At 37.5% G+C, this 18,560-nt stretch overlaps 1 protein-coding gene across 2 annotated transcripts; it reads left to right on the top strand.

Annotated features, from left to right (window-relative positions):
• The first annotated feature begins 552 nt into the window (after window positions 1–552).
• On the top strand, window positions 553–18,319 carry LOC127835310 (E3 ubiquitin-protein ligase Midline-1-like). 2 transcript variants are annotated; one of them, XM_052361671.1, is made up of 8 exons: window positions 553–666; window positions 2,926–3,511; window positions 4,204–4,299; window positions 6,192–6,422; window positions 6,701–6,854; window positions 7,701–7,901; window positions 17,016–17,110; window positions 17,576–18,319. In XM_052361671.1, the coding sequence occupies exons 2-8, from the start codon at window positions 2,933–2,935 to the stop codon at window positions 17,648–17,650; spliced, it is 1,431 nt and encodes a 476-aa protein (XP_052217631.1). In that variant the 5' UTR covers window positions 553–666; window positions 2,926–2,932; the 3' UTR covers window positions 17,651–18,319. The 2 variants fall into 2 exon arrangements, with proteins under 2 accessions (XP_052217631.1, XP_052217630.1); XM_052361670.1 differs by lacking the exon at window positions 553–666 and adding an exon at window positions 695–951.
• Window positions 18,320–18,560: the final 241 nt, after the last annotated feature.

Here is an 18,560-nt window from a genome sequence, read left to right as displayed (position 1 = left end):
TGTAAATGATGTGTAGGTCCATAGCTCTGCAGTGACTGTCCGGGACAATCTGCGTGGGCGCCGTGTTGCTGCCCGGTTTGGTCCGTGTGGATGCCGTGTTATCATCGGGGTGATGGTCTTTGGAAGACTGTCGACGCTCAAAATCCCAAAAGGCCATGGATTATCCCGGTTCGTCCCGGGGGATCCGGGGCGATCCAGGACTTTCGTGTCCATTCGTGCTAATATGGGACAGGGGACTATAGGTCTAGCAAAACCGTAGCCAATTCAATAGGAAATATAAATGATCCTCACTCTGGGAAAACGGGGTTTAATACTTGTGCGTTAAGTGTCGACCCATGTTGGCCTGTGCAATCCGCATAGACTAATCGGGGACTTTCCGCTTTTATTGCATTTTTCGTTAAAAGGAAGTCTCTCCTTAACGATGTCAAGTCTTGTCGGAAAGTTTTGTCTCTGATTATCCTGTGCGGACTGCTCACTTAACGCACTTGCATTAAGCCCAAATTTCACCGAATGCGGCTCAGTACATGATCGACATGGTTAAAGGGACACAATCCAAATCCACCGATTGCAACTCGAGCGTAGCCGTAGACATTTGTACTTCTAACATGGGTTTATTGCGACTATAATTGTGAATACAACCATTCTTATCGGATATGCTGGGACATTGTAAGTTAACTTTGTTATCAAGTTAAACTTTCGCCGATCCAAAACCTTTAAACATGTTTGCAATATGCGAAATATCGATTATTGCCATTAGTTATCGGTGAATTCTGTGCGCTATTGAAGCGTAAATCGATACACGTATAGCTACCTACCATCGTAGTTTCAACACAGATCTCGGTTTCATTCGAACTTTATGGTATTTGTGTTAAAACAGGATGAATCGATGCTATTTATAAGTCATATACAATTTGTTGCAGCTTTAAACAGTATTATCGTATCAAAATACAGGTAAGCGTTATTTTCTCGTTTTAATAATCAAACATTATATAGACGAGTTGGCGAGTTCAAGCTACTCGTAAAGGGAGAAGGCTTTATTTAAAACGACTTACAACAAGATAGGTGACATTGAGTGAGCAAATAAGCTCAAACACATACTGTGTATAGGCAATAAATTTGCAATATGCTATTTAATGCCGAATAAACGTTATGCTATGTTATGTTATGCTTTACACGAGCACGAACAACGAATTCTTGTATGCCGTATGCGTTTATTAATGTAATGATAGGTAATGTTATCAATAAATATTGTTTACAGTAGATGTACTGAGTATAACATTTTTCTCCTATATTAACTTTTTTAAACTGGTTTAAAGGCACTTACTCACGTTTAATAACATTACGATGTTCACAATAATTCTTATATATATATATATATTTAAACACGCGAATAACACTCCTGACTACGGTGATAAAGATGCTAAAATATAGGTTCACTATTGTCTTATCATCATTGAAATCGGTAAAATAATAATGCATCTGTAACTCTCGCGATATAAGTACGTTGAGTCCTGTGTTCGAATGCCGAGGACGGAAGTAAAATACTTCTTGCTATTAAAATTCGTTAATATTATTTAAATTAATATAGATGTGTTGATAAACATATGTAATGGCATTTTGCAAAAACTCGAAACTATATCAACATATCGCTTTAAAATCTAACTGAAATTGTATATCCACTATATAAAGTATAACTTATGATAGTTGCTTTACACACACTCGTCTGTTGTCCGCGTAGTTAAATCGTTGACGCAAACCATCTGCAAAGGGATCTTTTCACGGTTTGGTAAATTGACAAAATTGAAAAAAGTTGTTTCAGATTCGCAAGTTTTCGGTTTAGTTATGATATTTGTGAGGAAACAGTATTACTGAACATTTGCCATGGTCTAATATAGCCATTATATGCATCATTTGACGATTTAAAAACCTAAAAAATAAAGCGTTGCAACGCGAAACGATTGAATAATTTGGAGAGTTCTGTTGTTGTCGTTTGAATTTGTGAAACCACGAAGATTGCTTATATAACGTATAAAATACGCGTTATATGTATGCTTGGCAGCATAGCTTAGTTAGCTAATGCGTTTTTACTTCAGGATTCCGGGGGTCACTGGTTCGAGCCCTGCTACGGGCTACTTTTTTCATATTTTAATTTTTATTTTTGATTTTTTACTGGAGCTTTTAAATTTAATGTTTACATTTATCAATATAAAGCATTTAATGACAAACTTCAAAACATGCCAAAATCTGTGAAAAGGCCCCTTAATATACCTCCTACGTATGAATTGATGTCATAAGTGGATATTGCATTATCCATTTACAACTCGAATACGTTTGCGCCTATAAGAACGCCATTTTTGCAATTGCTGTTAATGTTTAAATTTTCATAATTAACAGAGTTAACGGTCTCATTTTTAATACAGTCCGTTTTCGTGGTTTAAATTTTAGAGTGTATGAAGTTATAAATTAAGTTTTAGTTATGGATATATCAATACATAAGAGGCGAAACCCTAATAACGTGTGTATTTCGAAGTTTATAAGGTCCATCCGTTCCTTTAGCTGCATCAAATGCGGACCCGAAGTGCGTCCCAACTTTCTTGTATCTTATTAGCTCTCATTCGTTCGTTGTCGGCTCAGGTTCCACTGAAAGGTAACCCGGGTACTCTTAAGTATACAACAATGTACCACTGGTACGGAAAAAACGTGTTTTTACTGAAATATATTTATGTCAGGAGTGTTCTTGTGATGTGGGTAAGGGCGGTATGGCGACCACCAACGCGCCGGGCATTGAAATCAGATCGCAAGAGCGCGTGTTCTCACTTCTTCGCTTATTGGACAGCCAGAAACACTGATTACTTTCTGTTCTTACCGTGTATGCCATGCAAAGTGAAACATTGCACCACAATATCTTTCCTCACTCAATTTCAGACAGAAGATGTCCGGTCTTGCCGACCACGTGACGTGTTCGGTGTGCATGGACTTGTATTCGGACCCCCTCGCTCTGCCGTGTATGCACAGTTTCTGTCGCCATTGCATCGAGAGGTTGCATGCTTCGTGTTTGACCTTGAAATGTCCAGATTGCCGACAGGATGTCGAACTTGGTCGAAATGGGATTCGTGACCTTCCGAAAAACTTCCAATTGTCGGGTATCGTGGAAAGCTTTAAGAAAGAAAATAGTTCCAAGACACGTGGTCGTTCGGATGGAAATGGCAGTCAGCCATTATGTCCGCAACATTCGATGACGTGTGAAATCCTGTGTGAAACGTGTTCAAGACATGCGTGTCCCAAGTGTTTGACAACCGCAAACCATTCTAAGCATCGGTTAAAAATCCTTACAAAGCGTGGATGGTCTACGGAGAGAGGTGATGGTTCTGAACCTTTCTGCGTAGAACATGACAGGCAGTTTCGGCTGCACTGTCAGACGTGTACAGAGCTTACATGCTCGGAGTGCCTTCTGAATAATCATGGCGGACATAGTCTTGCTACACTCACAGACGCGTTTGACAATTTGTCGGTAAAGTTTTTTTGTTTTGTTTTTTAAACTATTTTGAAATGGGGCCGGGGACCTCTAGATTTGGAAAAATAGCATCATTTTGAACAAAAATAGGAAAATTGGTGTGTGTGTTTTTTGTTTGCAAGCACTTCAGGGAACTTATCGTTTTCAATATAGTATTTACTAAGGTTCAACTTATAGAGGTGGCTAGGGAAATGAACTAAATGACTCAATGTTGTAATCCATATTTATTTTTGTAAAACCTTCAATAGAGAATTTCAGACTGTCATTTGTGAAAGATAAATACTTTTTGGCACGGGAATGGGGTCCCAAATTAGGCCAAAAATCGCTGCGGTATGAGATTGAATTGCTAATAAGCACATGAATGCATATATTGACATAGCTTCATCACAAAAGATGTGATTGTTTCATTTGAAACGCAATTTGTATATGTTTGTTGAGTCTAATCATCAATCGCTTGCTTATTGCTTATCAAACTTCCAAGTGCATACGTCTAGTGCTTAAAGCCTTCGACATTTATCTATGTTTTTTTAAATAATAATTACTATTTATTGATCGAAGAAGGCGATCGAAATCAGAAAGTTCACTCTCATTCACGGAAAATTTTAATCCTATTGAACGCATTATCTTTTGTTGGTAAAGCTCATGTATGATAATAATTCATAGCTGAACATTATACCACTGTTTATCAGGAACACCACAATAAGGCCATATCGAGGCTGGATGCCAGGATCATGTTGCTACGGGCAACGCAGAAGACGTGCAGGCACCTGGCACAGAAAACACAGGTACTTAACCAATACTAGTGATAATAGCACAAAAACCGCTCACAACTCTTTAATACATTACCCGCTGATGCAGATGTTTATTGCCTGTCCTATCCAACCACTTCAATCACCCCCACTTTTACCACAAAGATTTCCACATTGATGTTTATTGCCTGTCCTATCCAACCACTTCAATCGCCCTACTTTTACCACAAAATTTCCACATTGATGTTTATTGCCTGTCCTATCCAACCATTTCAATCACCCTACTTTTACCATAACGATTTCCACATTGATGTGTATATAATATGCCGTACCATTTGGGTTAAAAGTACAAATACGCAAACAGCTAAAAATAGATATCACCGCGGTGACAAAATTGTGTCAAATTAATACGGATGAATAAGGGTAGTTGATGAGTTTATTCATATGTTCTTTTTCATATGTTTTTGTCCTTTATTGATTTTATTAAGTAAAATAATTTGAAATATAAATATTGACCCTGCAGTAAATGCCATATCGAAGAAAATGGCGGCGCAATTAGTTCTGAGAGCAAAATAAAATATTTTATCATGCGGTAGAATTTTACTTGGTGATCAAAGTAGTAATGTTTTAAACGACTCTCCTTACAATTTCGAAACTCATGGGCTGATTGCCAATGTTCTACAGTAATCCATGGAGGCAGACATCTTGATAAATTCGCAGTTAATATTCGCCGATTTGCTGTTCTGAGACGTTATTACATTGGTCAGTTTGATTTAGCTCTTATCAAACTCGTTGGGTCAGACAAAGTATCACTGCATTTACTAATATATCACCGCAGTGATACATTTATTACCGCAGTGACAATTTTGTCACCGCGGTGATATCTATTTTTAGTTGCTGGCGTATATGTACTTTTGACCCAAAGGGTACGTCATAACGTTAAGTATCTGTTTTTATTGTACAAATATAAAATATTGTTTTCTTAAATGTTATTCAACTTTCATGTTAAGGCCGATACCGTCAGGATTACTCGTATTTGTTTTAAACCAAAAATTGTGTCGTATGAACAAAACTATGCCGCTTAGTTGATGATTTTCCAATAATGAAACTCTTTTGTATGAGTTTTTAATTGTACAGCAGAAAATTATTTGCAATTGTATGAAACTCTAATTTCGTTGATGTTCTATTACAACAACTTGAAGTGTTTTTTTTTACAGATTTTGGCATGTATTGACGTTTGTCATTTCATGCTTTAAATTGATACATGTAAACATAGGATCTAAATAGTTCCAGTTATAAACAATATAAAATTAAAGAAAGGCAAAAAAGGAATCCACTATTGAACTCGAGCCACTAAGACTTGGAGTTTAAGTCTAACAATTTACATTCAAACCACTTGGATATCTGCTTATTCAGTGAATATTGTTTTTATACCCTATATAATCAATCCTCGTAATGTCACAAAATATAAGGATGACAACAGAATTCTCAAAATTATGAAATAGTTTCGCGTTTGTTTCGTTTTATAATCGTAAGGTTTTTCAATCGTCAACATATGCATACATGTATAATGGATATTTTAGAGCATAGCAAATATCATAACTGAAACGAAAATTTGCAAATCTGAAACAGTATTTTTCTCTTAATTTTGTCAATTTACCAAAACGTGAAAAGGTCCCATTAAGAACATTTTTTTAGTTTTGTTTTTTTATGAACGTGTTATCAGTATTGAAAAAAATACTATAGATTGCGTATAGTGGCTTTAAAAGTACAGAGCGAAAGGACGACATCAATTTACTTCATTAGTTTAGTGGTTTAAGTATTCGTATGCAGCACGCCATTAATCACCATTATACATGTAATTATAAATTAAATTGTTATTTAATAAACTATTTAATGCAATTAATATTCGTTTGCGTGAATTTTAGACGGACGCCCAACGTATAAAGCAGGAACTTACGTCGTATTTCAACAGACTGCGTGACGTCATCGAAAAACGTGAATCTCAGATGCGTGGCGAGATTGACAGACGAGAACAGGATGTGGTGCAGAAGTACATGGGCAAAGCAGACGAAATGTCGCGAAAGGAGAAACTAATCGTCGACATTATGAACAGAGCCCAGACACTCGTGACGGAAAATAATCTGAATTTCGTCAAAGTATAATTGCTGTCTTAAAAAGATGTATTCCAGAAACTGCATATATATAACACAACCTAAATCGCAATTTGTAATCACAGAAGCGTTGTTCTTCCGTTAACCCATTGCACGAGACATTGAGCAAAATATGGCAGCCTCGGTCGTTGGTTTAATTAATTTGACCAACAGCTAATTAAAGGCAGCTAATATTAAGTTTATTTAACATGTCGTGATAATAGCGTTTAAAACATTACATTGTGCACTATGAAAGTAATCGAATGTATTACTTGTCCTAACAGAAATACAGCGAACAATCACAAAGCATTGCTCAAGTGTTGGCCGACGAACATTTGGACGGTACACCTCGGGTCAAGGGTCTTGATGAAGTCACACTAGTCACGTGTTCGTTAGAAAAGGAATTGTCATCTATAGCATGGCGGTGGACAAAAGACGGTAAACATACAATTTTCACTATCATATTGCACTGTTGACGCAATAACACAAAACGAGCAATTGTCAAAGATGTATTTCGGGATATTCCTGGTCGTGAAAAGCTTAGCATTTTTCATGAAAGTGGTCACTTAATTTCGGAATAGCCTTAGCTTTCTATCGGGATAGTAATTGCTGTATTGGCGTGAACTATATCTGTATTCGGGGATAGACTTAGCTGTATCACATGTTAATGTTAGATTAGTCTTAGCTGTATTTCGGGATATCATTACCGGCGGTAGCTGCATTTACAAAATACCTTAGCTTTATGCTGGGTTACATTCAGCTATGTTACGACCGGGCTAATCTGCCCCCAATCAGGTAGTTACGCGGCAATCCACAACACGGAGAGTCCCGTGTGGCGGTGAGGGAGGGGGCTGTCTGCAGACAGAACTAGCTGTGAAATAAGTTACATGACCTACATGGATAAGACATACATGGATAAATAAAAAGATTTACAATAGGAAACCATGAGTACAACAGGTGCGCTATTATTTCTACCGATGGGTCGAGGATCCATGGACAACACTCACTCCCTATGCGCATGGGAGGTGTTCTTTGACCATGAGCTAATGTTTCTTAATTGTATGCGTACAAGTGGTCCTAGATTAGCCTGTGCACTCCGCACAGTTCAGACTGGGACGGCCCTTTACGCACATGCGTTAGGCCCCGTTTTCTCATAGCCCGGCTCATATGTATTTATAAATGGATTGAAATGTGTGGACCCAGCCGAATCCATTTTCTATACATTGAGATAAGTGGGGGTAATGAGAATACTTTTGTAACGATGCTATTGATGTTGCATTCTAGAGGTACGGCCCGCAAGGAAAGCGCCACCTGTACCAAACGGAAACACCACGTCGCCGTCCGAGAAAACCTCACCATCAAACGAGAAGACTACGTCATCAACTACGCCATCACCAAAGTCACGCCCACCACGCCCATCCCCGACGCCTCGGGTCCCTCGAGAAATCTTCCCAAACATTCAGCAAAATATTCATGTAACAAGAGGTAAGATATAGCCAGAGCAAATATTAGAGCGCCGCTCGGGTGAAACGGGGCTTAATGGAGGAGCGTAAAGTGTCGTCCCAGATTAGTCTGTTTTTGTCCGAAAATCTAGAAGGACACTTTACGCATTGAAAACGTTTTCAGAGAGAGAGATGTTAAATATTAAAATACATGTATATATGACCGACTCCGAACACATTTAATAACAAAACTAACGCAACATACAAATTAATGAATATTTGGTTTAAACATATTTATTCAGTAATGTGTTTTACAACATAATGTACAAGCATCTAAAGTTTATAGGATTGGAACGATAGCTAGGCTAGTAGGGTTCCTTTCCTCAATGGTATATTTACAAAACATAGTGGCGGTATTTGCATTCTATACACAAATCATTTGAATAATCATTCGAGTTTAAACAAGTTTATATGTATAATTGGAACCAACATTGCTAAAATATGTTGAGACCATGTAGTAAGAAAAAGCATATTGCTGGTGTGATTATGATCGAAGAAATTGATTGTGAAAACAAATGTTAAAAATAAGAGAACCGATAGTTATCCCACTCTGAACCTTCCTGAGCCTTCGATGAAAATATGGACTGCATTAAATATTGCACAGTTATCTCTGATTGAAAGATTATCATCTCCGTACAGTAATGTGCGGAGTGATATATCCGTGTATTGTTCTATAGTTCTTACTAAAGTTAATCGTATAGCTGCATAAGATGGACAGATCAGTAAAAAGTGAGTAGTGTCCTCTATTTTTCCGCATTGACAAAGTGGCGATGGAACCAGATTTCTATCAAATAAATGTTTATTAAGAGAACTACAATTAGTTCTTAGACGTGTGTGCAGCACTTGCTGTCTTCGCTTACCATAATAGAACAACGGATTACTACGAGATTTGTTAAAATCGATGGCCTTTTTAAAGTCAGATATGTTATCAACAAGTTTTGCTTCGTCTGGAAGTGAATTCCAAGCAGCAATTGTTGAGGGCAAGAAGGAATGTTGGTACAGAGAAGTCCTAGTCCGAGCACCATCTAAGTGGGATGAGTTACGCAATGATCTTGTAGATCGCTCGCCAACTGATTGTGGGGACAGTGAGGACAAATATTCTGGACTAAGACCTTTGACCATTTTAAAGAAAAGAATGAGTTTGTGCTTGGACCTTCTTGTGCCAAGAGTTTCCCAGCCAATTTCGTTAGAAAGTAAATTTAAGGACACAAGTCGGGTACAGCCGGAAACAATGCGGGCAGCTTCAGTTTGAATTTTATCTAAATCATTTTTTTCATACATTGTACAATTATCCCATACAACATCTGCATATTCTAGAATAGGTCGAATAAACGTGAAATAAGTTATTTCAAGTGATCTTCGGTCAAGGCGAAAACGAAGTTTTTTTAGAAGGTTGACACGTGACCAGGCCTTTAATTTAATACATTCAATGTGTTGATGCCAGCTTCCATCATTTGACAGAATAATGCCTAAATGTGTATGACTATTCACTTCGGGAATCGGAGTATCGTACATATTGATAGGAGCATGATAGGGTTTGTCCCTCTTACGCGATATAACAAGTGATTCTGACTTCAATGGATTGAATTTTACCAACCATGTATCGGCCCATTTTGCAATTTTGTCTATATTGCGCTCTAGAACAGCGGCTGCAGAATTAGGATTGTCAACAACGACAAATAAACTAGTGTCGTCTGCAAATAAGTTTATATGAGCTTGAATGTCATTTACAATGTCATTTATATATACAAGAAATAATAGGGGACCAAGAATGGAGCCTTGTGGAACTCCAGCCTTGATTTCGGCTAGGGAAGATGAGGCCCCGGGAACCACTACCCTTTGACGCCTTTGATACAGATAGTTAGAAAACCAGTTCAAAAGTTTATCTTTGATACCGGCGCGTTTCAGTTTTAATATAAGGCCACTATGCCAGACTTTGTCGAATGCTTTGCTTATATCGAAAAAAACTACCCTTACTTCCAATCCATCATCGAGTGCTTTACAAAACGTGTTGTAGAGGTATGTAAGCTGGTTGACAGTAGAGTCACCTGGCATAAATCCGAATTGAAATCTTGTGAAAAAATTAGTATCACGCAAAAAGTTGAATACATGTTTAAAGATAATCCGTTCTAGTACTTTTTCCATGGTATTCAGAAGTGAAATCGGGCGATAATTCGAGGGAATGGAAACGTCCCCTTTTTTGAATATTGCACAAACGTTTGACGTTTTCCAATCATATGGTACTGTTGACGACGACAAAGACATATTAAAGAGATCACAAAGTGGTTGACTTAGTTCATGAGATGCCTCTACAAGTAATTTGTTATTAATACCATCAGGGCCACAGGCTTTACCCAAAGGCAGATTCATAAGAACGTCATTAACTTCGCAAGCGGTTATTACTATAGACGAAATTGTCTGTTGATTTTCAATCGTTGCCAATTCCGGTAAAACGTGACCAGACTCATCTAAAGATGTCTGTTGAGCGAAGAAATTATTAAGTACTTCAGCTTTTTGAAGTTCATCAAAGACCAGTTCGCCAGCGATGTTGACAAGTGGGGGTAAAGTTTTACTAACGTTGACTGTTAGGAAAGATTTCAGGACTTTCCACCAATCACGCGAGGAGTAATTGTTGGATTTTAGTTTGAATGCAAGAGAGTCGTAATAATTTGATTTGGCGAGGCGGACAAGAGAGACTACATCATTACGAAGTACACGAAACCTAGTCCAATTAGATGTGGAATTCGTTGTTTTAGCTTTCCTATAAGCACGTTTTCGTTTTCGTATTTTTAGTTTTATTTCCGATGAGAGCCATGGCGGTTTGGCTGGGCGAACAGTGACCTCTTTGCTTGGTATACAATCAGCTGCAGTGGCAAGTACAGTGTTAGTAAGAGTTTTAGTAAATGTGTCGATATTGTCACTATATACGTTATTCCATTCAATATTTGATAAATTGCTTCGAAAAGAGTCGTAATTCCCTGAGTCATACTTCCAAATTTTTCGTTTATAACATAGCGATGATGGTCTTTTAAATTTAAGAATAACGAATACGGGACAGTGATATCTTATAGTTTGATCAAGGAATGGTTCACCAACACAAGAGAAGATGACAGACTCTTTGTTTGAAACAAATATGAGATCAATAATAGATGACGAAGTTTCAGTAAAGTGGGTGGGATCCTGTATACATTGGTCGAGTGCAAACTGTTGCGAGATGGAGTCAATTTTACGTTTAGCCTGATCAAGTTGGGTGTTTAAATTAAAATCGCCCAAAACTACAATGTCGTTAATGCCGGTATCTATTGCCAGCCCGATTGAGTCTTCAATTTTACAGAAATAATTGTTATCTGAGTTGGGTGGTCTATAAAAAGTTCCGATTAAAATTCGTTTATTAGAATGAGGTCGAACCTCCAACCAAATTGCCTCAAGATTAGTTATCTCTAGATCTGGTCTTCGAGTAAAATGAATACCATCTTTGACATATACAGCAACTCCGCCGTGTGCATTTTGAGTTCGGTCGCGGCGGATAGGTAGGCAAAAACCTGGTATAAATAACTGGTCGTTATTAATGGAATCTGAAAGCCACGTTTCGGAGAAAGTGATGATATCAAATGGTGTTAATTCTGCAGCTAGCAAATCCAACTTATGAAGAAGACTTTGCACATTATAGTGAACTAGCGAAAAATTGTGAGAAGACTTTAGAAAATTGGACATATCTAATGATGAGTAACTGTGGGATTCAAGTGATGATGAGGAAGCACTAGCTGATGGCCCGGGGTTTGGGTGGATATCACCGGATATAATCAGTAGAAGACAGTGCAGCCATAGGCAAAGAGTAGACACAAAAACTGCTGTATTCAATCGAAAAAAGAAGACGATATTTTGCATTACTTTGTGACGGGTCGGACTGATACGTACATAGGTCTGTATTGTCAGATGGCACTCGGACATGGAATCAATATTAACAGCCAAAGATTTTACAAACACGGGAATATTAAGGATAGCGACGAGATAAAATAAGGTGATTGCTAGCGGCAAAAAGTAGTTGATGCGCAAGTTGGACATGACAGCTATTCTTTTCTGACCTTTGCTCATGATATACGAAGCAGGAGCAAAATGAACAAGTAAACAGCTGTCATGCCAAACAAAATAAACACGAGCAGGGAGTAAACTCTGGGAAGGCTCAGTATGGTCAATATGGTCAAATTATCGGTTCCATGTAGAGAAAAGCATAATAAAAAAAGCAGAAGTACAAGAAATAAGTAAAAAGCGCAAAAGAAAAAATATATTAAGACGTAGATAAGAGTGTAAGGCATTATGCAAAAAGGTCGGTCATTCAATATAATTCGTAAGTGCTGTAATAATTACGTGAATAGCTTCTTGAGAAGCATAGATGTGGTTAAAGGAATTTGTGGGTGTATTAATGAAAGTAACTGCACTTAATAGGTTTACATGATAGGAATATACAACGTAGTAAGAAGCGATAGAAAGCAAATTTGAAACAGAGTGAATGGTAAAAGTGATACAAATTATGTAATGTACAGACAAACACGATCATTATGAACAGTATATAGAAATAAATGATTTTTCTTTTTACAAGTTGCAACAAGGATATCTATGTGAAACTGCAATCAAAGTATGAAGAAAAATATATTAGCCTCAGTGACCTTGACCCCATTGACGTCAAATCTTATCAAAAGATGCCAAATGTGTAAGAGAGCGGTAAATTATTAAAGGCGCTATGAGAAACTGTAACAAAAGTGTGACCGAAAATCTATTATTAGCCTCGGTGAGCTTGACCTTGACCCCAGTGACGTCAAACCTCACCAAAAGGTAGAGGTCCATGCAAGGCACCTACATGCCAAACATGCAGGAGATCGGCAAAACAGTGAAGGCGCCACGAGAAACTGCATCAAAAGTGTGACGGAAAATCTATTATTAGCCTGGGTGACCTTGACCTTGACCCCAGTGACGTCAAACCTCACCAAAAGGTAGAGGTCTATGCAAGGCACCTACATGCCAAACATGTAAGAGTTCGGTTAAATTGTGAAGGCGCTATGAGAAACTGTAACAAAAGTGTGACGGAAGGAAGTACGGAAGTACAAACTATATATATATATGGGGAGCATAAAAATAATACCTTATTCATTATTGGTTGCAAAGCACAAGCGACACATATTTAAAAGAAAGACATGTGTTTACAACATACAGTACACCTATGTAATACGATCCTATGTTCATACATAAATTAGGTGTCAACTGTTATAATAAAGATATTGCAGTTGTTTACACCATGCTAGACAACAATTTAGGAGGAACTAACCGTTCAAATATACAAAAACAAAAACGCTAACAAAACGGTTCACATGAATAGACAGATATAATACGTTATAGAAGATATTAATCCATTAACAAAACAGATCTTATAAGTCCGTTTGAATTAACAGTATTATTTTAAGGGATTAACTATGACATCAATAAAAAAGATAACAGCAGAGACAAACAGTATTTTATATGGTATTATAAGCTTCCAGTTTCACAGACCCTACAAAAAATGTAGAGTCCGTATATGGAAGCGATGGAGTGTTCAACAATTAATTGCCATACTTATTCGTTATAATTTATATACTTTGACAATCCAAAACTAGCAGCCCTTCAGAAACGAAATGAAGGGTCCGCATTTGGAATATACATAGGCAATGTAAAATTCTATTAGAGTCTGCATTTTTTCACAACAAGAAAAAAAAACACAGATATGAATGAAATGTTAGTGATAGTTTTACTTCGCGTTGCCCCATCATTGAAAAATTTATAATAATTTGAGCATCATAATTTCAGTTATAAATTTGATAACGCTAGAGAACTAAATAACATTATTCTATTAAAAAGGTGCATATAACACACAACAACAGACAATGTAGATGAAATTGTGTAATTTACATGAGCTGTGGTATAAGTTACATACTGTATATTAATTTTACTAACATAGACATCAGCTACAAAAGACACACAAGAGAATACTACAGTTATATAATTATATCAGAATACAGATACTTCAGACGAGCAGTGATACAGCGTAGAGGCATAATAACAATAAATGACTATAAGCTGGTCTTATTTTAGTTATATTAATTTAAAGTGATTCGTGTTATTTTTTTATTAGTATATATTTTATATAAATCCGTTTAATGTAATAAAAAGTTATGTGCGAAGAATAGTATTTTAAGAAAAAACACGACAGTTAAACCGTTAAACACATACACGACAAGAAGACACTATAATTAGCATCATTATGTCAATGAACTAATAATACAGAACCATGTAACACATATGCACACGTACACGGATACATTTAACACACACCGTTAAACACATACACGACAAGAAGACACTATAATTAGCATCATTATGTCAATGAACTAATAATACAGAACCATGTAATACATACATACATACACACACACACATACACACATACATACACATACATATACATATATATATATATACATATATATAAACATTTTTATAACGCCATACATGAGTAGGTTTTAACGTTCATATAACATGAGTAACATGTGAAGCTTTATATGTACATGTAATTAGTACTCTCATTTGAAAAGAAGTGTAGACAGCTAGCGCTATCATACAGTAATACACCTAAAATATATACAGCACTATTATCAAGAGCAAGACAAACTTAATCAGTCAGAGAGTGTGAAATTAATTTGCTACATGCATTATAACAGTGTAGTAGTAAATCGCCAGTCAAGAAATTATACAGCTACAAAAAACACACAAGAGAATACTACAGTTATATAATTATATCAGAATACAAATACTTCGGACGAGCAGTGATACAGCGTAGAGGCATAATAACAGTTAATGTATATAAGCTGGTCTAATTTCATTTATATGATGACATTAATTAGGTTACAATAAATATTAGGTACTGTGATACAACGTAGAAAGACAGAGTACGTTCATTTGTGTTGTGTACGTTCAATGCTAATACGATTTTGATTTAGTGCATCTATACGAAATGTATGTATTTAAATTTCCGACTAGCAGAAAGATAACGGTTGATGTTCAGTAAGCATCTTGAAAGGTTGACAACAAAACATATTAATGTGAACATAGGCAATGAGGCATAGCAAATCACTATCAAAGCGGATTTTAAATGTTTGATCGTGATAATGCTTGAACATCACTGAATGGCATTTATTTTATGTGAAGGTGTTTATTCTATAAATTGGATATGAAATGACAAGCATGTGGATCACGTTTAACTGTTATATGGTCAAGTCTCGATAATGATATATACATACTGTACAGCGAAGAAAGAGTGGACAATGTTCGTTCAGGCAATCTTCACGCTGGCGACCGATGCGTATGATCTATTGGCATTGGAGCGGAGCTTGTTTAGCTGTTCATATGTTTCTACACGATGGATCACACGTGCACGATCACGCACTAAAATAGTTCCGTCATGGGTCCATGCACTTTCTACAAGCTTGTCACGTACAAGTTTACGTGCATCGAAAAACAGCTCACTGCGATGCTTTGTTAGGGCCTCATTGATGTAGTTCCTTCGGTAATTTACGGAGCCTTTAGCCTGAGATCTCACATTATACAGTTTTTGACGGGATCTGTAGGAAACGAACTTTACAATTATGTCTCTGGGCTTTAAACTGGATTGCGATCGGGGACCTAACCTATGGGACCGATCTATCTCGTCTATAGTGAGATTGGCACCAAGTTCGCTTGCCATGTCCATAATAATGTTGTCAGTGATCTCCTCATTAGTTTCCGGGATCCCGGTGACACGTACGCAGTTACGGCGACTGTATTGCTCTGCGCGATCAGCTTGCATCGTTAGCACAGCCACCTGATCTTTGAGTACTTTGTTTTCATGTACAAGTGACTCAATTTTTTCATTTAGTGAAGCGTTAATCCCTGTTATTACCTGCGGGACGAAGGCCTGCACAATCGATGTTACCATAGCTTCGAGGTCAATTTTGAATAATGCGTGTATCCTGTTGGTGATTGTTTCAAGGTCCGCCTCGCTCAGATGAACATTTGTCACGGCTGCACTGTTTTGCAACATGTCAGAGTCTGATAGCTTGTTCCTCTTATTTTCATCATCAATTTCAATACTGGATGTTGATAATTCGCGTTTATCACATCTTTTACCCACTACAGGTGTGGAGTGAAGGTTATTCATGTTGATGCTTCTTTTTTCAATAGTATAGCACAGTTTAGCAAAGATTAGCAGACCAGTGTAACAAAGCGAGACGTACGTGCACTAACGGTAAACCGATTATGTTCTTAGGTAACACGTAATAGCGAAACTGGTAACAGGCAAAAATGATCGACACTGAATGCTAATTGAACAACTGGTAGAGACTAGTTCACGGTGATATTGAATCGACGAGCATACAAACACATATTTGTATTTATTAGATACCTTTGACAAAAGAGATGTCCAAATATATCCTTTCCTGCATAGTTCATCTCAAAAGTTTTAGCACAAGCACATGACACGTGCACTATGAATTACACCGATATAAATTTTTGACCATAGAGGTTTGTTTAGAGTCACATATTCACTATTTTCCGACGAGCGAAAAAAAACACGTCAACACCCGCCATTACCGGAAATCAATATTTATTGTACGTTATGTTTTTAAGCAATGCTTCGGTTGGTTTAGAAGTCATTCTTGAAGAAATGAATTCCGGCTGAAAGCAATGTATAGTGTTTTATTTAATTTGCCGCAAATTCGCTAAAACTTGTGTCAACTTCTTTTAAATGTTTGCATGAGTATCATACATATGTCTCTTAGTTTTTAATTGAGTGTCTATTCTGAATTCACTGGGTAGCACAATCGTTCATTTTTAACTGCCTGGCGCTAGGCCATCGAAATGCCATTGCAACGTTGTGTACAAAATCTGTACTACTGGACAAACGGAGATTGTGAGTTTGAATCTCAGCCCGGCCACAAAGCCTCTACTAGGATTATAATGAGATAAAACCAGCAAACAAGCAAAAATGCCACATCTAGCAAAACTAGTTCACCAATGAATTATTCTTTTCAAGGCAAAGACTGGCGCGACGGCGTTACAGACGGAGGTCCGGGTCACGTGGGTGTTGTGACGTCAGTGCAACGTGAAGTAGACCGCGTGACATGTTCGGTAAGTTGGTCAGGTTATATATGAAGATTATACATTAAAAAACAAGTATGTATTTTTTTTAAGACAAATGAAATAAATATTGATAATTCTTTAAATAATTGACATAATTCCGTGTCGTGATTTTCGTACCCCGAATTGCTCGGTTGCAACTAAGAAATGATGTGTGGCCCTTTGATTCTTCAGACACCCTGAGAAAACTTATCTGGCCCAAAATAATATTAACATAATCTAAGACATGAATGCCTGAATCAAGAATAAAAGCCCGTATATTGCCAAATGCTTTCAAAACTATAAAACTAATTATAAGCAAGTAACGGTAACATACTTGTATGTAAATTTGTCAGGAAAATTAAATAAAAACACGTGTACATGTAAAAATGATTAAAATTAAGTATACTCACGTACGAACCACCGCGCGATTCAAGAATCCCATAACGAATTAGTAATACGTCCCCTTTTTGACAGGTACGCTGGCCAAACGGGAAAACCGGGACATACATCTACGGCCCACCGACAACACAAGAGATTAAACTTGTATGACGTGTATTGGACCTGTTGGTCCATGTCATCATCAGTGTCATCATCTGAAGTTTGGTGAAAAAAGAGGGACGATGACACAGAGATCCTCCGCCAGTCTGGGCTGTTGTTGAGGACTGTGAGTAGCTCATCCATGGTCCACTCTTTCACATTGCCCATCCAGCTTTTCATCTGACGACCAAGACGGCAACCTCCTTTTCGCGTGCCCTGGAGCCCAGTCTTGAACAGTGAGTCTTGCCGGATGACATTTCCAACCCAAGCCAGCTGTCGTCAGGCGGGGTTCTTGTTTAGTGTGAAGTCTCGACTGCGACCTCCCTTTAGCGTGCCGTGGAGCATAACCTTGCAAAGAGAATCGTGCCTGATGACGTGTCCAACCCGAGCCAGCTTTCGTCTGGCGGGCCTCTTGATAAGTGTGAAGTGTACAGGCCATGTCAATATATGTAGAACACTCACTAATCTTCCAGTGTGATTGAAGCGACTTGAATCTCTTGCACTTCTTTCCAAATTTCCGTTCACATAAAAAATATGGGACCTATGACTACAAGTATTTAGCAAGTATATTATAGAATATCAAACCTGTGTAACCTGCTTTTTTGCATGTATGAAAATGACTACCATCCGAATTCCACTGTGATATGTACAGGATGAATCAATAAAACACTGGCTACTGTCGATTTACTTTGAAAACTGGGGCTTACGACTACAGGGATGAAGACTTACATTTGACCCCAATTGCCAACTTTTATTATCTCAACACATCTTATGTAGAGGACATATTGGTTTTCTCGGAAATCTAGGGGCCTACCAAGTGTTAAATGGACCATTGGCTTACGGACTCCTGCTCATTGTAGCCGCGTTATGGGAAACTGGGCTTAATGCATGTTCTTAAAGTGTCGTCCCAGACTAGCCTATG

This window comes from Dreissena polymorpha, chromosome 6 (genome assembly GCF_020536995.1).
Source record: "Dreissena polymorpha isolate Duluth1 chromosome 6, UMN_Dpol_1.0, whole genome shotgun sequence".
NCBI classification, from domain to species: Eukaryota; Metazoa; Mollusca; class Bivalvia; order Myida; family Dreissenidae; genus Dreissena; species Dreissena polymorpha.
Note: the sequence above shows the minus strand (reverse complement) of the source record. Positions and strands in the feature narration are given on the sequence as shown.

Coding starts and splice junctions, on each gene's coding strand:
- LOC127835310 (XM_052361670.1), top strand. CDS start 857: ATGGTATTTGTGTTAAAACAGGATGAATCGATGCTATTTATAAGTCAT. Junction 952..2,925: donor ATTATCGTATCAAAATACAG/GTAAGCGTTATT, acceptor ACTCAATTTCAG/ACAGAAGATGTCCGGTCTTG. Junction 3,512..4,203: donor ACGCGTTTGACAATTTGTCG/GTAAAGTTTTTT, acceptor ACTGTTTATCAG/GAACACCACAATAAGGCCAT.